Here is a 23,945-nt window from a genome sequence, read left to right as displayed (position 1 = left end):
TAAATCCTTGTGCATCGGTGTAATTTTATTAATGAGTCCAAAGCGTGTGAGTGACCAGGCGGTGTCTGGACACAGCCTTCGGCCCCGGGCCCTGCCAACGCGCGTCCCCCGCGCCGCAGGGCCTGCCCGGGGCTGGCGAAGGCGGGTCGGGAGGCCAGGCTGCGGCACCCCGGCCCCGCCGGCCTTCCCAGCAGGGCTGCGCCTACACCCCGGCCACAGGCGCACCGCTGCCAGAGCCAGAGGTTACGCGGTGCAAAGGTTCCTGAGAGTAGGGCGTTAGAAATACGGCTCAATTCCCCGCTGGTGTGAGGTCACTAGATGAAACCCGGCGGGTCATGAGGAGCGGCAGTGCCGTGAGAGGCCGTGAGGCATCATCCCTCGGGTCACAGCGCGCTCCCGGACTTGTCCTCCATGCTGGGGAGAGGCCTGCGGTCCCCTTGCGAAAGGGGGGGAAAAAAAAAAAAAAAAAAAGCGATCGAGACGGGCGAACGTCAGTAAAACGGAAGGGAAGCGCCCGGGCCCGGCGGGTGCGAGCGGGCGGGGAGGGGCCGCCCCGCGGGCTCGGGGGCACCGGGGGGGCCGAGGGCGCCGCCCGCGGGGGGGCGGGACGGCGGTTGCGCTCCGTGCATCAGTCAGTCACATGAGCCGCCGGGGAGCCGCGCAGCCTCCGCCCCTTCCCCCGCACCCCCCCGGCCGGGAATGGCACGGCCCGGATGCGCTTGTACGCAAGGAGGGTGCGGGCGAACCACTGAGCGGGGGCGGGGGAACCCGGCAGCCGCCGGCTGGGAACATCCCTTCGCCCGGGCGTTGCGGCGGGGCGGGGGGCACAGAGAGGACGTGACAGGCTGAGCGGCAGGGCGCAGGCTGCCGGAGACGGAGGGCGATGGTCGTCCCCAGGGGACAGGAGTACCAGGCCCCCCAGGAGGTACCGCGGCGGCGTCTCCCGGAGGCCCCCTCCCCTCCGCGGGCAGAGCGGCGGTGGCGAGGCGCGGCCGCCCGCCGTTACCCCGGCCCCTGCACTGGCTTCCCCGGGCGCCCCGCCGGCTCCTTCCCTCCCCGCGGGCCGGGGCGCTGAGCGGCTCCCGCCGCCGCGCTGGGGCAGCGCCGGGAGCCCGGGGGTCACCGCTGGACGGCGGCTCGGCCCTGCGCGGCCCCCGCCCGCGGCCCCGCTCCGGGGCGTCCCTCGGGGCGTGGGGAGCCGGGCCGCGCTCCGGGGAAGGCCCTGTGGGGCTGGAGGCAGCGCCTGTGCGGGTCACCACCTGGGCACCGTTGCGCTTCCCTGTCCCCTCTGCTTGCGAGGCTTTCCAGGTTTCCGTGGGAGGGGAGAGGAGGAGACTCGGAAGGATTTGGGGGCAGGGGAGGCGGGGAGGGCGTGTAGGTGGGTCCCTGCAGCCCCTGAGGGGGACACCTGAAGCCGTGTTGGCTGTGTCGCCGGGCCAGGGCGGAGGTGTTGGGGTGCTCTGTGCCCCGGTGCATCCCGTACGTCCCCGGGGCTGTGGGGTTTCATCCTGCAGCGTGGGGACAGAAGCACAGGGGTGCTGTGCTGATGAGGCTTTGGAGCACTGAAGCGGTCCAGGCTGCCCGTCAGAGTTTACTTTTTGTTACTGCCATACTTTAGGTTAGCTTAAAAGTGCATTACCCAAAAAGTGGAATTCCACGTGAATTTCTTCCATTTTTTCTTCTTTTTTTTTTTTTTTTTTTTATGAAAGGATTATAGAAGCGTTAAATTGAGGTGTTTGATTTTGTGAACCCTGAAATTGAAAGAAATGTGCAAAATGGAGGCTAAATTAACTGTCTTACAACAGTAGGAGCAGTTCTGCGTAGCTGGAGGCAAGCAGTGATCTAGGACAGTAAAAGAAGATTAAAGTATTTAGGTGAAAAAAACCATTTTGTTAAACCCATGTAGAAATGCATTACCTGTTTCTTCAATGACTTTCAAATTAGGAACCAAATTGCTAATGGAAGTCAAGGTTTTCCTGATACGTGGTCTATGTTAAGATGACGTTTGGAAAATGTTAATTTGAAGAATGAAGGAGAAAAACTGAACTACTGTTGCAATGTTCATTTGTCAGGTTGAAACAAGAGAAGATGAGGAACAGAACATCAAGTTGACTGAAATTTTGGAACTGTTGGTGGCTGCTGGGTATTTTCGAGCAAGAATCAAGGGGTTATCACCCTTTGACAAGGTGAGACCAATGCAGTATTTTTAAAAACCTTTTTTAAGTATATGTAAGTATATGAGGATTACATATTTTTTGCTAGTTAGTTTAGCAGTTCTAGGTGATGTTAAAAAAAAAAAAAAGACGACACCTGCAACACTTGAGGCTTTCCTCTGTAAATGATCCTGCAAATGACCCAGTTTCAGACAGATAGGACCTCCTTAGTCTTGAAAAATGATTTTGGTAGCAAGGCCTGTTCTGAAGGAGACAGTTTGGATGCAAGCTAGTTGCTGGTGTGTTTTTTTGTGGGTGTTATGGCTTAAGTTATAGTCTCATATATAGGAATTTTTTCATGTCTCCCAGCTGCACTTAGAATAGTTGGAAAGACTTGATACTTGGAGATACCATGGTAATTTTAAAAAGAAATATTTATTAATAAGAAATGAGGAAATATTTGTCTTGAGAGGCTCTGTATAAGAATGAAACACCCTAGTGAGATTATTTTAGGGCTGGTTTTACATATCTTTAGAATGTCATGTATGTTAACCTATCATTGTCCTAGACAGGAAGTATGTGATACTGACAGTGAGCAAAGTTCAGGCTGAAAAGAGACGTCTGAATTGTTTTAGTGCTGACTCTCTATGGTTTGAAAACACAACTACAGCAGCCTTGAAATGGACTCTTCTGTTTTCTGATGTTTCTTTGATCATAGCACAGCCTTACTTTGCAATGCAATTTTAGTTTCTTAAAACTGCTTGGTATTACTGACCTTAGCTGCTCAGGAGGCTGTGCACACAGACACAAAGTGAGTTTTAAGGAGACTGCCTTAGGATGTAATATTGTTGCGTTTATGTGTAGAAATAGATGCATCAGGTTTATACTTGCCTAAATGCAGTTGCAAAGTTACCATTTCATGACAATGCCCAACCTTCGCAAAAATGAGCACTGGTATTGAAAATGATCTAGCTGCTAGTATAAAAGGGAAGGACACTGGTTAACTGTTTCAGAGGGGAGTGTGAGAGGGGTAATGTTCTAGAAGACCTTGTATAGAACACCCTAATTTACTGTGTGATGTTGGTAAGTTATTCCACGTTTAATCCCTTTTTCTGTTCTTTCCCTTTGCATACATTTGGGTTATCTTGTATATGTTTATGCAAGGTTGTCTTTAAATATTTATGTAATTTATGTAAAGTTGATGAAGTGGCTCAGGAGCTTAAATATGCCTAAGTATCTGTAGGAATAAGGCCTGAAACAGACTTCTGTAGAGCTGGGAATTTTCATTACTATGTTGATGCTGTGCATAGCACTTGGTGTTGCGTATGTCAGCAAGAAAAGAATAATAGTAGCAAAGGTACCTATAAAGGTAAATATATGCATACAAAAATGATGATCCTTAATAAAATTTTTATGTGGTCACTTTTTAAAGATCATGACACTTAACATACTGTTGTGGGTTTTTGTTTGTTTTTTAATCTGAGAGCTGTTTCTAGTAAAGCTAAGAGAAGAATTTAGAATGTCACTGTCTGCTGGGTTTTTTCTGTCTTGTGTATGTGTATTGTGTATAGAAGTTGATATATGTACGCTAGCTAAATGTATTCCAGTCTTAATATAAGAATACTGAGGATGGAGAAAATACTAAGCTGCATAGTATTTCTAATATAAAAATAAAATAAATAAAATTTATTTCTAAATAAAATAAATAAATCCTTTACGATGTATCTGGTTTTACCTCTTCAAATGAAAATGGAACTAACTGTGCTGTTGCTCCTTTGCTAGGTGGTAGGCGGCATGACGTGGTGTATCACTACTTGCAGCTTTGATATCGATGTTGATTTATTGTTTCAGGAGAACTCTACTATTGGTCAAAAAATGTAAGTTGATTAAATGGCAAGTGTGGTATTTTTTTTCTTCTTAGAAAAGAAGAAGTGGGCGGGGGATTGAAGTTACCTGATGTTTGCTTATTTATAAGAAAGATATTTAGTCCAGGTTTCCTGCTTTTCAAGACCACCTGTTTGCAAAACGTTGCACTGGTTTCTGGGTTTCTTAGACTCTAGTTCCACAGACTCTCAAACCAGAAATAAGCTTATTCCGGGAAAGGCAGTGCTATTCCCTTCTGAACTACCATGTTCTTATGTCCCCACAAAGCAGTGAAAGCATTTATGTGGCTCCACATCGAACTGGATTGGGAACTGATCCAGATTAAAACCTATCAAAAAAAAAAAAGGAAAATAGTTTTAACATGAATCAGTTCCTGGATCCAGTTCGCTATGCAGCTGCACAGATGCTTGTGCTGGCACAAGGGGATGATGCAGAGGCCAAAACAAAGGGCAGAGGGAGACCACGCTGCTGGAAAGTGAAGTGCAACATTAGGCGGCCTTCCTTGAGTTCTCTATGTCTGCAGTTTTGCTGTGTAGGTACTCTCTGATTCTCCTTTATGGTTCTGGGTTGGAATTGTAGGCATCAACAGACAGAACTTAAAGCGTAACACTGTTGCTGGAAATTACCTGCCCCATTCTGAGGAGGAGGAGTTTCTTCCTGATAGTGACCCAGTGAGACCATTTCGGATTGATCCATTTCTTATGCATGGAATTTGTTCACAAGGCAGCTAATTCCTGCATTAAGGAGGTTGTAAAATTTGTTTATGCTGAGAAAGGGAATACATTCTAAACCACATTATTTCTTTATGCATTTCTGTGATAAGAGCCATAATTAAAATTTGCAGGAAATAACAGCTACAGTTGCATGAAGAGATTTGTTTGCTGAATGTGGTTGAAAAGAACATCTTCCTGTGCTGTTTTCTTGAAAGCCATTTGGCATTGGCAAGACTGTAGTACATTTAGAAATAAAGATTTGTGGTTATTGCCATTGGACTTGGAGACACTCAAATCGTCCTGGATAACTTATGACAAAAAGCATTGTTAAATGCACAGAATTAAGTAGAGACTAGGAACGAAGACAACGGTTATAAAAGCTACCACTACCATCTTTGTTATCCTTGAGAACAGCAGGATGGGAAATAGTTAAGTTGCTGTGAAAATGTTATTTTTCCAGCTGACTGGATGCAAAACAAAAACCAGGCTCCTCTCCCAAAACAGCAACAATGAATTATTTGTAGAACTAAAGTGTTTAGAGTCACACAAGCATAGGCTGTTTTGATGTCCTTGTAATGTTTATATTGGTGGTGGCTCTGTGCTTCTGTGATGCTCTCAAGATAAGGAAAAGTTAAGCTGTGTTTTCTCAGTATTGTGGTGTCCTATTATTTAATTGCTGGGTTGAAATAAACATGGAAATGTGCGTTAGGAGAGGATCCTGCATCTGTTGGATAAATAACTTTTTTTTAATTGCATTTGCTTTGATTGTGCTGAGAAGCACTGCTATTTTCATGTTGTAGAGTATTTGTATGGTGCCATAGTGGAAATTGCCTTATAAGAATTATGTCAGAGTTTTCACTTCTTTCAGGCAGTATAACTTTCCAGGCTCTGTTCCCAGACTTTGATCTCTGTCTCATATCTCTTGCTCCCCTTTTGTTCTTCCAGAATATCAGTTGTCCATTTGAGCAATACTGATGAATATCATTGTGGTCAGTACTGGACCAGTTAATTTTCTTCCTTCATGGAAAAACAGTTCTAGTTTTTCCTGTACAGTGTTCATCCTCAGTGCTGACACCTACTTTGGCAGCAAAAAATACCTTGCCCTAAAAGAAAGGATTCAGTGGAAGCAGGATGATGTTCTTGTAGAGGATAATCCATTCACTTTACCAGCTTGTACCTGAGCTGTAGAATGGGATGGTTGCCAGCAAATTCAGTTTTACTCACTTCAAAACCATGTGGAGTATACTGTGTATTTAGCTTTTGGGTGTAATATATATTTGAACTCATAAAGTTTCAGTAGTAATGTCAAGATATATTCTGGGAGTTCTGATAAAACAAATTTTTAAGTATTTATATTTGATTCTGGACTTTCTTGGATTGCCCGTCTTTTACTTAGTAGAACTGTTGTTAAGGCTAGTGTTTCTTCGTGTGTGCATATATTATAATGTGCAGAGGTGTTTGTAGATATATCTTACGTGGGCGTTTCATCTGACCAGACACGCAGATCTTAAAATTTTGTGTGTAATACTATAGATGTAATCATAAGCTAGGAGCCTGCAAGAGGGATTTAACCACCTCTTCACAGACTAATAATATATATAGTACAGTGTAAAAGCTATTTTGTAAATGAAAGTTTGATTGCTTTTCACAGCTGTGTGCAGCAGAAGCCACTAGAGGGAACTTTCTAACTACTAACTGTGTTTTCAAAAATAATTTGTAATTTACCAAAGAAAACTGTAGTAGCATATATAATGTGTGTTTTTGTTGTTTTATAATAGTGCCTTAACTGAAAAAATTGTGTCAGTATTACCAAAAATGAAATGTCCTCATCGTTTGGAACCACATCAGATCCAGGGATTGGATTTCATTCATATATTTCCTGTTGTACAGGTAATAATTCTGTGTTGAATCAATACTTTCCTGAAAAAGGCCATGAAACTTGCATAAAAATTTTAACGAAGATCTGTATTATTGTTTGGCTCTTTAACTTTGTAATGAATAATCACAGGGAAGTGATTTGAATGAATGTTTTTAAAGAACTGGGTGATGTGGATGATAACATTCTTAAGTGTTGTTTGATCCACATTTAATAAAAACACAGAACAAACTCTTTAAATTCTTTGAAATAGATTCAGATTCTGCCATTTGTGGAATGTCTGCTTAAAAAATAGTTTTAAGCTTGTTTCAGAATCTGATAATCTACTTTGTCAGACTAGGAAATAGAACAGATGTTTTACAGTCTAAGTTTATGGATTAAATTACGCAGGTAGTCATCCAATCAGAAGGGTATGAATAAGTCTTTAACCAGTTGGCGTTGTTTCTTTAAGTGTAATTCATCCTTCATTTGTATCACTTAAAAACTGTATGGGTGGAAAAAGAAATTGCTCTGACATGGGATCCTATTACTGTGTGCTTGTTAAGCACCGCTAACTGACCACGTGCATGCTCATAGTTCTCCATTTTCTTAAGGATTAGGCTAACACGTGATGTGTTCCGATTATGTGTGGTATCTTGAGAATCCTTGGTATGTCGTTATCATTTTTTTAGTTTACTTTCATCTGCACACAGATATGTATCTTTGATAAATAGGAAAAATGAAGACTGCTAAGTACGTGCTTTTTTTGTTAAATATCTCCTTACCTCCTGCCTGTGAAAGTATTTAGCAAGTAAGAGTTTAATCTAAATTTCAGTTTGTAAGAAGTGGGGAAAACATCTTGTTGTCTCTTTCTTGTTATCTTCTAGTAGGCTCCTGAGAAAACCATGCTTAACTGCACTCCCCACAAAAAGTTATGCGGTGTGTACTACTGTTACACAGCTTTCAAGCTGTGCTGATGCTGCCTAAGGTGTAAAGTGTGTGTCTTGTTAATGTGAGTTTTTACTTCTGAACTTTTATTTTCCTACCAAAAAATATCCCAACCCAGGTTAATTTCTTGCCCAGTTCACTTGATGATAATGATGATGATAATGAATGATTATTAAATATGAGACTTCTCTCACAGGAAAAGCAATTCCTCTCCTAAAGTGAGAACATGAACTGTTACTTCTGCTGTAAAAACTATAGCACTAGGTGTTCTTTTCTCTGTCCTGCTTTATCCAAAGTCCTGATTTGGGATATTACCTCTGGAAAGGAGAAACATTAATTCTATGCAGGGAGGCAATCAGCTTCTAGATTTCTCTGAGAGCGGTGATTCTCAGTATTAGTAGCTGGCCAGTAGGTGGTATATCTAATCCATACTTGGTGAAGAAGTCCTTTTTGATGAGCTTAGTTATTTTGCATGTAGAGGATATTTTTTTAGAAATTGTGGCTTTTTCTCAGGTCTCTGAAGTTCTACCTGCTCCAGATACTCTTGCTTCCTCATTTCATCTCGACCAAGACAGGCTTTCAAGAAAATTTCTGTTGGTGTCACCAGTATACTGTGTTCTGAAGAAGACCATGCAAGAGCTATATTAGGCTGACCAGACCATGGCATGTTGGAATTGTGTATTTGATAATGACACTTTGCTCAATGCGCTGTTCAGTTCAAGATTTCACTTGCAGTCTGTAAATCTCAGATCAGTTCCCAAATAATACAGAAGCTCTTTCCTTCACATGGCATTGTGTCCCAATAGCTCTTGCACTATGCAAGCTAGTCTGGTGAACTCAATGGGAGAAATTTAGATGAGTCCCTCCCTTCAGGAAGAAATTAGATTGAGTTGGCTTACTGCCATAGACTGTAGTGGCAGAACCTTAAAAAAAAAAAAAATTAAAAATAAAGAAAAAGATTCCAGTGGGCAGCTGTTCCTAGTAAATTCTGCTTATGTTCACAGAGAAAAGTATGTAGACAATCTTGCGTTGAGATGTGCTTTGTAATTAATAGTCTGCATTTTCATCTCTCTTGTTGTCATCATCTTACCCTACTTTCCAGGGGTTCATGGTTATAGCACAGAAAAAAGTTGCTGGTTCAAACTTGGATCCCAGGATTGATCCGATCTCTTATGTGATCTCCTGGGTGGGCTGTCAGCAGCCCACAAGATTTATCTTCTCCAACGTTATTTAAGATGTACTTCAATATTTTGTGGCTTTTTGTGTGGTCTTATAAATGTCAGAAGTCTCTTTTCTCATAGGGGCGTGTGCTTCTTCTTGAAGAAGGCTCCAAGATAAGTCTTTTCACAGTGGAGCTGTAGTTCTTGAAAACTGACTGATCTACAATAGGAAAATTTGATAGAAATGCATATAACCTAGTTGTAATAGCTTCTACCTCGGGTACAGCCAAGATTAGTGAAATGAGGTTGTGTTCCAAGTGGTGTCTTCTGTTGGAGTATAATGGACTAATGATACGAGACATGTTCAGTGTTGGGTCCTGGCACTGAGAGCCCAGAACATTTTCTGTTCAACTTCTAATTACTTCATATTCCACCAGAGCTCCAGCCTATCTCCTCCCACTCAGACTGATAGAGACGGGTGCTGTGAACAGTTCAAGCTTGCTTTGTAGAAGGATGACCATGCCATAGTCCACAGACTGTATAAAAGCCACCTGGACTGTTTTATAAAGTATGCTCCCCAGGGCTGCCTGGCAGTAGAGAGGGACAAACCCGTGGACATGCAGAGTATATTTTTGTATCTGTGCTGTAAATCAATGCTTCCTAGAACTGAAGGATTTATTACTTATTCAGTATGGCTTGCTCAGAAGGACAACTTTGATAGCTTGTAGAGAACAGTAGAGGGTTTTTTTGAGTTTTTTGAAGATAGAACAGGATATGTGTTGTGCAGGCTGGTACAACTGAGCTCTTGGTCTGGTGAGTTGTGAGGTGTGCTGGCAATTCCATGCTGTAGATGAAAACAAAAAGGCAGAAAATTAACACTCCTTTGTTTTGTGTACTGCTGATGTGTATTTTTCTGTATTATGTATTCTTCTGTCTTTTGATAACCTAATGTTATTAATGTTTAACAGGTAATAACAATCAATACTGGTAGATAATATAACACTTTGTGTGGTGAAATGTACGTTGTTAACATGTATTTTTAGCTTAAGTAGTAGATTTCTTCTGCTAGGATGTAGGGTTTATGTGACTCAGATTTTTGGAAGGACACTTTAGGAGGGTTTGGGGGTGTGTGTATTTTTCTTTTTTTCTTCCTTAAAGATGCAAGCTAAAAGAATAATATTTAAAGTGGCCCACATCCATTTCTGTTCCACAGATGCTCTTAATTTTCCTTTTTGGAACGATTTCATTGAAGATACAAATATTTGGATTACAGAAATTCATTTGGCAAAATTTCAAAGAGCTTTGCTTATGCTTGTGGAAATTTCATATGTTTTTGTTTATTAATGAATTTGTCATCTAAGAATTCCTAATAGTTGAAATTAGCAATAAAATTTTCTTGCCATACTTACTGTAAGAAATTAATTCAAATGTAAAAGCAGTTCAGTACATGAGAAGTTACAGTGCAAGCTGAAGGGAAAATCATGCAATAAAATAACTAATTTTGCAATACGGTATTTACAAATAACCTTCAGAAGAGTGGGGTTTTTTTGGTATACCAGGCTCTGCTCCAAGGAGCTTGTAAAGGAAGGCCGTTTGATCTTTGAATTATTGAATCCTGCTGTAGCATGAACAGTATGGCTCATTAAGGTTTGTATGGTTCAATGTAGTTGAACATGATGAAAAACATTAAAGTTTTTATATGTAAAACTTTGATTTTAAGAAGATCCATGTGGTTTCTTACCTTATGTGTTATCTGATCGCTCTACTGAGCTTCTTAGTATGTAGAAGAAGAGCAAACGTGAAGTTTATAAAATATTATAGCTAATATGTATCATTTTGATAGTAGGTCCCTGAATTACCATGTTTAAAGATAAATTTGCTTGTGTGCTTAAAATGTGCTTGTAGCTTTTATGATGTATTAAAAATAATTATGCAGTAGTTCAGTGTTTGCTCCTGTTATTCTTCCCCTTTCCACTTTTGGTTTTTTCAGTGGCTGGTGAAACGTGCAATAGAAACAAGGGAAGAAATGGGAGACTATATCCGTTCTTACTCTATATCACAGTTTCAAAAAGCTCATAGACTACCAGAGGTAAGATCAAGACAGTTCTTATTTCTATTCTATGTCAAATGCTCAGGTGCATTAGCACAATATACCAGAATTGCCTTTGCTGTCATTTTGTTAAGTGGTCCTAGAGGAATCCGTGTACAAATTCAGCTGGGAAAAAAAATGTAAATGTTACAATGACAGAGAGTTCATGGATACTGGTTAACTTTTGCTTTCTGATGGCTTTAGTTTTTCTGCAGTATTTGATACCGTCAGTCTGGCTTGCCAGGTGGTGGAGTGAATATGGAGCTCTGTGCAGCGTATCCAGGGTAACCATGTGACTGGAGCTGCATTGCCTGAAATGTGTTGGGAAACACCGGGCGTGCTGTGGAGAAGCTGATTTAGCTAAATGAGAAGTGATATGCTGTTAATACTTTGTAACTTGGGCTTTGTTTTAGAGTGCTGGGAGTCATCTCTTGTCTCCCTGTATCCAAACCTCAAAATTTGTTCTTGAAAACTAGATTCCTAAAAAACTTCATTCAGAAACTGAACTTGGGGAAGGACAGAGTGTGACAGGTTTGGGTTAAAAAGAAATACATTTTTCTCTAAAATATGATCACCAGAGGAGTGAGAAGTGCATTTTTGTCTAGAAGTGTAGTGGTAAGAGTAATTTTGCACTGTTTGACATACCTTGATCACCTGCTTTCTCCTTCTGATAATAGTCAAATGCTGCCCACTTTGGAGCTGTGTGCTTAGAACAGTGTTGTTATCCTCTCTTCTTCCTATTCTGCAGTAACGATATGAAGTTTTCTTGGTGTAGGATGAGAGCTGGACCGAGCTTGGATTTGTGCCTGTAGTACAGAGCCATTGGTTCTGTTCATGCATACCCATGGCAATTCCATATTTAAAACCTAGAACCCAAGTTTGTCTCTTAATTCAGTAACAGCTTTAAAAGTAGATGTCCCTAGTATTAGGAAAGACAGCTGGATTTTATTAGCTTGGGGTGGTTTGAATTTTGTTTTGATTTTTTTTATTAATTGTTTTTAATGCTTAGAAACCTCTTTTCCGCATTAAGCCCATCCCCACTTCATTTGTTCGTAGTGTATTAATGATTGGAAATCCTGATAGTGGGCTGGGATTGCATTTGTGTTGGGTACTGTCTAAGCGGAGAGCAGAGAAACTGTTGATCTGGATACAGTTTAAAGACCTGCCTACCTGTCTGGTGAGAGGAGCAAATACTTTTATGTGTTATAGGAAATCACTACCCTTTCATCAACTAATTGGGCAGCTCAATTAGAAACTATTTGACAACTTTGTTTGCTAAACTTATTGCAATGCTTGAGATTTAGTCTCCATTTCTGGTATTTTTAATCACCTCTGTTAATGTCTTGCAGGATGATGAATTCATGCAAAGAAAAGAGAAGGCTATCAAAACTGTTACTGATATCTTTGTAAGTATGTTAGATTTTTATGATCAAGAAGCAAGCGGTTTTAGTAATGAAATGGTGGTAGTTAATTCTGTGTAATGCAGCCAATCCTGGATTTTCTTATAAGAAGGTCCCAATTAAGTCACACGTCGAGCTTCATTCTTAGACCACGTCTCAAACACCAACATACCAGATTGAGAACCTTTTAAGTGTGCACTGTATGAGTAGATAAACCATATCAACTGCCTGCACAGAGAGTGTGGAGTTCCACGCTGTCAAACAGAAGTCACAAGGTAGCTTACAGACTATTAAACCCTCAGTGCACTAATTTTGTTAGAAGGTATCAGCGGCTGGGCTGTTTATTTTGAAATTAATCAAAATGGCAATGATCTCCTCAATTTAAATGTCTGCATTTCAGAACTTGTCTGTTTTACTTTTTGTAATTAGCAGTGAAAATACCCTAATTTGGAAACGTTTTCTTTAAGTAGCAAATGTTGGTTGGGAAAGGTGATATCATTTGTGTTCTCCCTCTTCAGATGCAGATCATCTTACCTCTTGAATAAATTGTTTGTTTATGTTTTTTGAAAGCTGGTTCATGAATGCTACCAGGAGTGACATGTAAAATACATTGGCTATATCACTGTCTCATACCTGAATTTAGATGCCTAGCTAGCAACTTGAGTTTCTGTCCTTGATTTCTCTCTAATTTCCCTGTTTGCTTGTGACTGTCAAGTCACCATTTCTGACTCCCAACAGTTCGCTACCTTCTTTTTTTTTTTTTTTTCTTGGACCATCTTGATAAGATAAATTCACAGGTCAGCATTTGAGAAGGGATGAGAAATCTGGGTATGCTTTGAATGGGATGCTTCCAAGGCTCTTCAATGGATGGTGAAACCCCACTCTTCTGAGAAAATAAAGGCTATTTCATGTAGCTCTAGCCAGACACCCTAAACTCTTCAGCCATGTATAGAGGTGTTAAGTGCCAGTGTAATGAGCTATATGATAGCTTGCATAAAGGGCCAGACAAGTCATCTTACTCTTTTGTCATGTTTTGGAGGTAGTTTTTCCCTATTAATGACCTAAGTGCTGCTGAGCCTAATATATGTGGTTGAATTATGGTGTAAGTTTATAGAAAAACATTGCTGTGAAAGTCTCTAGGTGATGACCAATGCAAATCCCTTGTTAATTGATTTGAATAATTACTCTTTCTTTGAAAATTTCAATTACAGTCCCTAACTGTTGTTCCCAGTGGTTTGGTTGGGTTTTTTTAATTATTAGCAGACTTGCAATGAGTCTCTTACTCCAACCAGCAATACTTGTCTTTCGGTGAGATCTGTTTTCTGTTTTACAAGTTAACTCCCCAAGTAAATGGGTACTGTTTTGTTTGTGCACCTGTATAACCTTTTAAATTGAGAGAGTATGCAAACCTGTGTAAGAAAGCAAATGGCAAAAGTGTATCGTATCAATTAGCGCTTGATATTCAATGAGCTTCTGCTTATTTTCAATTTTCAGAGTAATTGTCCTAATTTTTCAAGTGTTTCAAGCATGCCCATTTTCTACCTGCATTGTCTTGAAATAGTGCTAAAGATTCCGTATCCAAGTAACTGATACTAACCTTGTCAGGGAAGAGACAGAAACAAAGTAATCACAATGCTGTTAGGAGGCACTAGTACCTAGAATTTTTAGTGTCACTTAAAAAAATTCAGAAGATATTTGATTAGCAGTTGAATAAGAGATCCTGTTGAAGGGATCCTAGTATGTGTCAAGTGTCTTGTCCAAAGTCCCATGGTGCTTTACATATCTACCAGCATGTGTTCTGAAATTGCTTTTTAGAGCGTGAAGAGAATGACATGGTCAAGATGGAGAAGCTACATGTAGGCCAGATCAGGTGTTTGCTGGTTGAAGCCAGTGAATTGATTTTCACTTGCCCAGTATATCAGGGGCTGTTACTTTAAAATTCATAGATCACAATCCTGGAATCAGATATGACTGTGTCTACTTCTGCAGCTAAGGGAATAGTTCTGTATTTAGGGTCAAGAATGAAACAGATAATGGAAAGTAAGGAAAATAAGGTACAGTCTTAAAAGTTTGATAGCATTTTGCACCATTCAGCTAGACTGTCTAAATATCTCTGAACAGCTCTCCTGCCTTTAGGTGTGCTGGTTGCTCTCCCCAGTTTGTATCTATCTGCAGGGTTGATAAAGGTGTATTCTGTCTACTCTGGATCACAGATCTCTAGTTTTTAGGTGCATCTTCATGGTAGATAAAGTTTTGACATTTGTTCATCACTGCTCGGGATATCATTAGACAAACGCCTCTTAAATATATGAGCTCTGTCAGGATTATATGATCAACAGCTGGAACCTGATTTTCTTAATGGAAGATTAGTTCATGAGATCTCTCAAGGCATCGAGGCATGAGTGCAGTCTAGAAGAACACAGTGAATTTTCAGGGGAGAAAGTGCACAAGCTTTCCTATCTGTCCATAGGAATTGGAAGAAGGCGGCAGCTGTTAAATGAAGGCTCTTTTTCAGGTCACCTTTAAATCATTGTGCATTGGAATTGGAAGAGAAATCCACTTTCCTAAGAGGACCAGCAAGTGTGAAAGATTAGTCTGTTGTCTGAATTCATTATTATAACTCTGATCTAAGGACCTACCCTTCTCTTCCCAAGGGGACAATACAGTGAGATTTATGGTCACGATCAGGCCTAAAGGTTAGAAAAGGAAATACTAAATATCAGCAATGGTTATTGGAACTACTGCTGCTGAAGGGTGACTGTCTAGTGAATTGAGATTATCTTGCAGTGGTTTTGTTCAACTGCTCAATTATCTGATGCCAAGACTAATGTTTATGGTATGATGCGTACACTTTATATAGCACAGGTATAATATAGAGCTATAATTACTTTTATGACTTACATTGCTTTTCTGTGGGTGTGAAAGTACATTTTGTGGGAGATTTTTGATCTTAAAAAGCTTTTTCATATGACAGTCAAAAATGTAGCAAGATTTGATAGCTGGAAAGAAAAATGACAGAAATTGAGATAAGAGATGAAGTAAAAATTGCAAAGGGCAGCTGACAAATTCAGGAGAAACTCGCCAGAATACTGTCTATTTTCACTTGTTTGAGATCTCTACTTTGGTCTTACATGTCTGAAAAAGATTGAAAGCTATTTTGGCAATGTTATGGTGCAGGAATTGGTTGTTGAAAGTAATAGTTTGTATTGTACAAAGTCAGATCAAACAAAAAAAATTTCCTCTTTTAATTTCTTTTAGAATCGTTGAAACTTCTTGCATTAAACTTGTCCTATGTGAATATGATTTTCTGAAGTTAAATGTATACATGGAAAGTCCAATTTCTGATTTCAAGTTTTGGTTTTTGTAATGTATTTGTCCTAAGCATTCTGAGCCTGGTCCTCAAAGGATTTAAAATATATGAATTTAAAACAGACTAGAAGAGAGGGGGGTGTTTGGTTTTGATGCTGATTATTTGGAAGTGATGATGAAGTTTTTCTCTGCTGGGACGAGGGCTGGAATTTTATTTCAGAAAAAGGAGATGAAAAACTGTGATCTAATTGATTGAGGGGGACACTTTTAAAAAATATTAATCAGAGGAAAAAAAAAATATTTGACATCACAGGTTCTTGGTTAGGTTTTTTTCAGTATCCTTGCTAGCAGGATAGCACTAAATACTAGACTTCAGTTAACTTCAAAATCTTTATTCCAGCAACAACAATATTTCAATACAGACTGACTGCATGCTAATCTTTCACCAAACAGCAAAAATAATTCCAGTCACAGTAAATGTGTTCTTGGTTCCAGTTTATAATTTGGGGAAAGCTGAGCATCTCATGGTTATTTTTTGTTCGGCTTTTGGTTTTATTTTGTTTGTGGTTGACATAGAATAATTTTTCTAATGTTGCTATATAGTCTTTTGTGGTGGCATAGTTGATCTATATGGAAGGAGGATGAAAAAAGGTAGTTTAGTACAGGCCATATTTATAGTGTTACGACAGTTGTGCCTATGTTAACAGTCAGGATAGCGGCTCTGTCCTTTTGTTTTCATTTTATTTTTAAATTGGAAGTAGCTCTATTAGCACAAAATAGTACTTGTGAATCCTTGTTTTATTTGGTGGGCTGTTGTCCAGCTATACGATCACATTGGGATAGCATAAGATCAAGTTATTTTAGAACCGAATTTCTTCAGATACTTTTGTTCTTTAAATTGCAATGAAATCTGCTTTAATTCCATTGCAACCTGTGATCATTGAATAGATAATAATTACATTTAGTTATCTAATAGATTAAAAATAGAATTGACTTGCAAAGGAGGTAACATTTCTAGATGCTGGCATTATCAGCTAAATCATAGGGTGGTTTTTTTAATAGATGTTGGTTGTGCTATTTTTGACTCCCCTTTCAAATGGAATAGAGGAGATGGTTGAAGAAATCATATTTGTTGTTAAATAACAATTTATAATTCTTTTAAAACCTGGAAAGACAGCTCCTATGGCAAATTTTTTAGAATTAAATTCAGTAAGATCTTATCATGTAATTCCAAAAAGAGAAAGTGGAGGATATTTATTTGGGTAAGCATATTGAGTTGGAAAGCAAACAGTGGTATATATCACTCGAGATAACAATTCATCATTTATTTTAGAAAAGCCTTTTACAAGCTTCAAATTCATTCACTGTCTTACAGGAGGTTTACAAACCCCAGAGAAAATATAAACGTCAGAAGGGAGCTGAAGAACTGCTAGACGAGGAATCAAAGGTTCATGCTACGCTTCTGGAATATGGCAGGTGAAAGGCTTCATTTAATTGTCTGGGGGTTTTGTTTTGTGTGTATTTAGAAGCATTCGTTCTATATAAAATTTGGATTGTGGAGGGTTTTTTGTACTACTCGAGAATCAAACTTTTTCAGATTTACTCCTGTTTTGTTTCAGATTTTGTCTGTTTAACCTGTAAGTTCTCTGGGGACTGAATAGTCCTCACGTGTGACCAATGTTTTGTACAATAGGAGCCCAAGTTCTGACTTTATGCTGCTAGTAGGGTATGTTTATTTAACATACTTGTTCTTTGCTTCATAAAAATGGCTTAAATTCATGATGCTTCTGGGTGTAGTGTCTGTCAAACAATATTGCCTCTTTGCAGTGAGTCCCCTGAAAATGGGGAAGAAAGGAGCTGAGGTTGTTGCTTCTTTTTGTAGTTTTAATATGGTTGCTAAATCAGGAAGCTGAATCATGGTTTAGTGCTTTGTCTTCTTATTTTCTGCAAACTTCAATATAGAGACCAAGTTAGCAGGGTTTGCACTTATCCATTACCTTTGGAAGTCCCTCTGGTTTAATGAGAGCTCTACAAACACATAAAAATAAGGTTACAGAGCTTCTTCTAGTTTCTACTTCCAATTTTCATAGTTTAGTGATATGTACAGCTTGTCTGCTGTCTGAGCTCTTAATACTTAAGGAGTGCAAACGACATTTGAATTCGGTTTTTTGTCTTCTGTGGTGGCTTCTCCCCCAGAGCCATAGATTTCCTTTTTTTTTTTTTTTTTGGTCTCAATATTTTGAGTACCTTCCTCTTCTTCCTTTTACCCTTTTTGTGCATTTCTCTTGACACGCAGTTGAAATCAGCAAGTGTTCTCCCTCTTGTCAATACTTGAAGTTATGCTCTAGTTAGATATGACTGAATTTACTCATTAGTGTTGAATAAATGGAGAACTGGTGACAATTAATACTGCTACCGAGGATCACTTTTAGCCATAAAAGGCTTATAAATAGTCCTGCTTCTGCAGTAGTTAAGGAATTAAACTGTTTTAAGTTAGTCAGTCAGGAACACCACTTCTTTCTGTATCTGTATAGTGCTGGGTTTAGTGCTTCGTAATACTGAAGATAATTGCTTGATGATACCTGAAATTTCTTTATACCCGTTTTTTCTTTAAGATAATATTTCAAAAATAACAATATAACTCAAATGTTAATTTTTTTTTCCTCTCCCTCAAAAAAAAGATGTAAAGAAGTTCATTTGAGTATATATTTAAAGCTCTGAATGACATGCTTCAGAAGGAAATTGCAGATTCATCAAAGCACACAAGCATGAATGGTTTTCTGGGAGTAGAGATTGCACTGACAATTTCCTGAGGCCTTTCCAGAATTCAGTAGTATACAGCTAATAGCTCAGGATTAACTTCCAAATGGAAAGAGAACATTGTTTTTTCCTTTCATGAGCTTTACATGACAGTATTTTATGAACAGCCTAGATTTGAAGATAGTGATGGACGGACTAGATGGACCTGAAATTAGTCTGTAAATACGCTGCAGTTCCTGTTTATTTAGTTTATTTGAAGCATTCCAAAACTAACTGGAACCTGGCTGTTGTCTTTGTTAAACAAATCACTTTTTAATGTATTTCTTTTGTTGAAAACTGTATTTGTGAAAGTTGTAAACAACAATGTATTTCTTTCATGTTACCGTTTTCTTTCAGGAGATATGGATTTAGCAGACCAGCAGGAAAAACAGAACAGGTAAAAAATATACTAATTTTAAATACTTCTATTGTGGGAGGAATTACATTGTTTTTATTGAAGTGTTGGTTACTCTAAGATCTTTAAGGAATACAACAGAATAAACATCTTCAACTTCTATTATTACCATCTCTTAAAAATGGCTAACTGGAACTAAAAATCTTCATGCCATGAAAGATGCAATTGATTGCTGTCTTCTTTTTTTTAAAGGATTTCCTTCATCTGTACTGAAAGATCACAGTTTGGTCTTAGAAAGGTTGTTTGGGTGTTTTGGTTTTTTAATGTGAGGTAATAACATCCTGTATGTTTAATCTTCTAACTAAGTGTTGCATGATGTGATTGTTAAAGAGTTTCTCCTTTTCTTTTTAAAGAACCATTCAGCTTGGTAAGAAATGTTGTAGGCATTTATTACATAACAGGTTATTTAATGTGCTAGGGAAACATGATACAGTGCTATAAATAAATCATAATGCCTCTTGAAAAGTAGCATCCTGGCTGTACTTTTGGTGATTATGGAATCATAAAATGTCCTTGTCGGAGTATCTGCAGTTTTATTATTTCAGTGCAGATGTTACTTTAGGTACAAGTTTTTATTGCAGACAGAGATAATGAAGAAATGCACTAAGCATGTCATGGACACAGCAATGCACTGAGTATATTAAGGTTGCTTTTCTTCATTATCTCAATATTCTGCGTGCAAATCTAACATTTAAATTTTATAAATGGAGGTGTTTCCCAGTCCAGGTATACCTCTCTTTCCCTCAAAGTAACTACCAGACAGCAGTCATGTTTATAGAGTTCATTTCGTTTCTTCAGAAATATTACTGACTTCAGAATATTGTATATTAGATAGTCATCATGTTTATTGTATGAATTGAGTCTCCAGTAAGGCCAAAGTGGAAGATGAAATAGTTAGGTTAGTAGTGCAAGAGAATGACCCAGAAATTGAGTCTGTCTCATCAGTTTACATTAGTTTAGTGATATGTGTTCTTCTGACTGAACTAGGCAATTTTACACTTTTTTTTCCTGTTAAAAAAATTTCAGCTTTCTCGTAAATAGCAGACATCATATTCTGGGGTAGCTATTTGTCCTGTGAGGTTGGTAGTTCTCAGAAGGCTGGAGAGTAAGAGATCTCTGACCCACATGTGTCCATAGAAAGCCAGAGACACTGTCTTAAACAGCTGGAATACTTACGAAATCAGTGAGGATTACATGTCAGTTGGCATGAATTGGAGTGTGAGGAAGTTCCAGTAGCTGAAATGTATTTATAAAAACAGAACAGCTATGTTCCAATTTCCTTCTTGCTGTCTTTCTTAATACTAGAACTAAATATAATATTTTTCTTTAAAAGGCTGAAGATAAAAAACTTGCGCTACCTCCAGGCCTTGCAGGTGCAGGAAAAGCTGAGCCTTGTGATGAAGATGATCTTCAGGCTGCTGAAGAGGTGTGCCACATACGTAGTAGCATGGATATTACTACCTGGGGGGGAGGGCAGCTGTTACCACTTCTCTGTGAGAAGGAAAATTTCCATGTGTAGCTAAAGTGAGTGTTGCTTCCCACAGGGGAATATGGAACCTGATTGGATGCACAAAATTAAATGTTTGTTGATGTTTAATACCAAAAAATTCAACTTTTGGTTTGGAATCCAAGCATTTTTAAAAGGCCAGTGTTCAACTGACTGTGGGAGCTGGATACTCTTCAATGAACCTGCACTATTATGAGAAATTCTCCTTAAATTTGGTAACTTTAGCCACCTGTTCTTTAACTTTCATAGACTTACTGACCCATTACATACATTAAAATACATGTTATATGATACTAATTGTACAGATGTGTCCCTGTTACTAGGCAGAACCAAGTTAAATAATGAAATATAAATTGTTATGTGTAATTCCTCATCTTTTGCCCTAGCTTCGCATTAAAACTCTGATGACTGGAATGGCTGCAATGGCAACAGAAGAGGTAAGCAGCATTTAAAACTCATCCAGCACTATTTAAATTATGGTTGATTATGGCAATTATTCCTAAAATCAGGTTAATGAAGTCTGAACTCTTGGAGTGACAGTGTTTAAATTTTCTTGAAGGGAGTGCAAGAAAAGATGGTTCAGTTAGGAAGTCAGTAATTTTTACGACGCCGATGACTTAATAATTTGCCTTTAAATTATAAAAGCTATATAAGTAAGTGCCTCTTTCAAATGGTTTCTAAAATGAGAATTTCAGGGGAAAGACATCACAGTGCAGCTACCCAAGATGCAGTATAATCTTACTTTATTCATCTTGTGAAGATATCCAGAGGAGTAATTATTTTACTGGTGAGAGTGGAGGAAGATTGTATGGGTTTTAAGATGTTTTTCAAAGCACTGATAAATATTTATAAACACCACCATTAGTCTAAGACACTGAAAATACTGGATACGTATCTTGTTTTCTTGATTAGTTGTAGTCAGTGATATAACGGAACTTGTAGGCTGTTGTAATTTTGAAAATTCTTACATTTTGATTTCTGGGTGAGAGGACTGGTACGAGATTCAGTTGTTAAACATTGTTTCTGTTTATGCTGAAATCACGGAAGAGAAGGTAGTAATCAGTTTAGTCTCAAAGTTGATTGACATGCTTTCTACTGAAAAACCACTGCAGAATTCAGTTCTACTTGAAGATCGTCTTTGTACACACATCCAGTTTGAAAGGTGTGTTCTTTCACACATCTGCATTGTTATAGATTGGCTCAAAATGTGGTCTAATAGTGAGTTTTATTACTGCGCATGCAAAATTCAGTGTGCAAAATACAATTAGAAGTAAGTTTTTGAAAATCTGAGCTCAAATTTGCTAAAAAGTTGTAAGTGAGAAATTTCTATCAGCAAAGTTTTTTTGGGGGATGGAATATTTCTTGATTTTTTTTTTTTTTTTTTTTTTTTTAATGATTAGAGATTTTTACACAGTGTAAAGGTTTTGTACATTTCTGTTGAAATTAGAGCTTGGAGAAATTGCCATGTAAAAAGCACAGGCAGTTCCAAAACTCAAAATGTTTTCTTGACACAATTGCAGGGCAAATTGACAGCAAGCACAGTTGGCCAGATTGTTGGACTCCAGTCAGATGAGATCAAGCAAATAGTGTCGGAATATGCTGAAAAGGTAAGTGAGCTACCTGACTGTGTTTTACCACGTTGTGTTTGATAGCTTATTAATTTAGGCCTTAAGCTTCCAACTTAATTGCCATGGTTCTCTTGAAACAACACCGTCTCTTATATGCTGTGGATAGGAGCACAGTCAGGATCCAAGAAAGTATTTTAATGAGATTTAAACATGCACAAGCTTTTGGCATGATAGTACATATTCCTGAATTGCATTCACCAGTAGTTTGGGTTAAGCACCTGCTTAAATGTTTTCATGAACAAAGAAGGGCCTGAGTTGGTATCTATTCAAACTGGAGTCCTAAACTCTTAATGCATTTTAAAATATTTAGTGTAATGCACAGAAATACAGTTCTGTGGGCTTGCTCAGAGAAGAATCTAAGGTGGCCTCCATTCAGATTTTCAGACACTGGATCTTCTTGCACTGGTCTCCCAATTCTCAGTCATGCCCTGGATCTCTAGTTTTGAATCTACTATCATGAAAACCAAACCTCTGTTGCTTTTAAAAGTCAAGGCAATTAATTGTGCATATTAGCTTCATTTAATATGTTGAACCGTGATTGTTTTTACAGTAATGTGAAAAGAAAATCTGGCTCTTCCAAGCAATTAATACATACAATGCATCACTGCCAGATATGAGTTATAGGTCGCTCTTATTTGTCCAATAGTCTTCTCATATTTCTTCCTTTTTGTTGACACGTATGAGGTATGGAGCTTTTCCATTTGGGAGATAAATCCTATAACTCAACAGAGTCTATAGTAAATTCTTGCCCTTTCTTTATTATAAAGGATTGCAAGAACAGAAGCCCAAGGGTCATATTTCAATGTTACATTTCTTCTGTACTGAAAGAAGGCAGCAGGACCTTGACTATTATAGTAGAACAATGATTAATACTCAGGAAAGCAAGAACTGATTCAAGTCAAACAAAAAATATATCGCTTCTCAAATTTTGATATGTGACCAAAACAAAATTTCTGTGTGCATGCATGCACCAGGAAAAGAGAATTAAGGATGTTCTCAAACAGTTTACTGAATCATCATCAGTGTTTTGATATAGTTATAATAATTTTAACCCCTTGTAACTATATATAGTCTGAAGAATACAGCAGTGCTTATTTGTCTACCGGAGTCTTAATAGAATCCACAGGCCCAGTGAAGGTAGCTGGCAAAGAAAATTCTAGATTTGATGTTGCCATGTGCCAGGATCTTTCTTGGAAGATGGCATTTCTGTGGACAATCAATGCATACAGTTTTCTGCATTTGCCCCTCCTTTCTGCTGCTGTGTTAACTTGCTGGGTAAACTGGATGGAAGATTCTAGTGTCATTCCTCACTTTTTAAAAATCCTGGCAGAAAATTACTAATGTGGCTTTTATCTGTCTATTCATCACCAGCTTTCTAAGGCCAGTTACTCAAAGGAGCTTTTATTTTACTGTGTTAGAAGGATGCTTCCTCTGAGACTCAATTTACAAATATAGTCCTATGTAACAAGTGGTTTTGCTAGGAGTAGAATAGGAGGAAAAGCTTGTTCCCTGGTCAAATGAGAGAATGACTAAAACTAAAGAAATGCTGTCTCAAAACTGCCCCCTTCAAAAATGCCTGAAGAGGGATCCTTTTCAGCAGTCTTAAATGCTGTTTGCGAGTTGCTTTTATCTTGAAAAGTTGACTCAGAATAATTTTGGACTTACAGAATCCTTTGTCGGTGATTACTATGCGCCCTGCGCAGTCAGTTGAAATAGCATACAATAAGCATTTCAACTATTTAGTATGGTTAGGGGTTGTCATTCATGGAAGATACGGAATTGGATGTTTTTTATATTTTTTGGTTTGAAGAAACACTCAAAGATAAAGTGAGATGCAGTGATTTTTATCTTTATGTTCCTGAGACTCAGGAAAGTGTCCACAAAAATGATAGCAAGTTAGATTGAAATGACTGCTAAAGATCTACATGGAACTTGACTGATGAAAACAGGTTTGACCTGGGTGGAGACTGTCATTTGGGTTTTTTTTTCCCAGTGGGCTTAGGACAGTGGACTTCAAATTGAGGCAGCTATGATGGAGTTAGTTACAGATCTAAACATCTGGAGTCTGTTTGCTAGTAGGAGATG

At 38.7% G+C, this 23,945-nt stretch overlaps 1 protein-coding gene across 1 annotated transcript in view; it reads left to right on the top strand.

The window, feature by feature from the left end:
* The first annotated feature begins 750 nt into the window (after positions 1-750).
* Positions 751-23,945, top strand: part of CCDC93 (CCC complex scaffolding subunit CCDC93) — a 48,523-nt gene continuing 25,328 nt past the window's right edge. The window contains exons 1-11 of the mRNA XM_074910912.1: positions 751-925; positions 2,073-2,186; positions 3,936-4,030; positions 6,529-6,640; positions 10,704-10,802; positions 12,152-12,208; positions 16,887-16,987; positions 18,668-18,707; positions 20,059-20,151; positions 20,619-20,669; positions 21,753-21,839. Coding sequence (XP_074767013.1) covers positions 884-925; positions 2,073-2,186; positions 3,936-4,030; positions 6,529-6,640; positions 10,704-10,802; positions 12,152-12,208; positions 16,887-16,987; positions 18,668-18,707; positions 20,059-20,151; positions 20,619-20,669; positions 21,753-21,839 — 891 coding nt within the window. The 5' untranslated portion in view covers positions 751-883. The remainder of the gene's footprint in view (positions 926-2,072; positions 2,187-3,935; positions 4,031-6,528; positions 6,641-10,703; positions 10,803-12,151; positions 12,209-16,886; positions 16,988-18,667; positions 18,708-20,058; positions 20,152-20,618; positions 20,670-21,752; positions 21,840-23,945) is intronic.

Source organism: Athene noctua, chromosome 7, assembly GCF_965140245.1.
Source record: "Athene noctua chromosome 7, bAthNoc1.hap1.1, whole genome shotgun sequence".
In the NCBI taxonomy this organism is placed as follows: Eukaryota; Metazoa; Chordata; class Aves; order Strigiformes; family Strigidae; genus Athene; species Athene noctua.
This window is presented reverse-complemented; position numbering and strand designations above follow the sequence as displayed.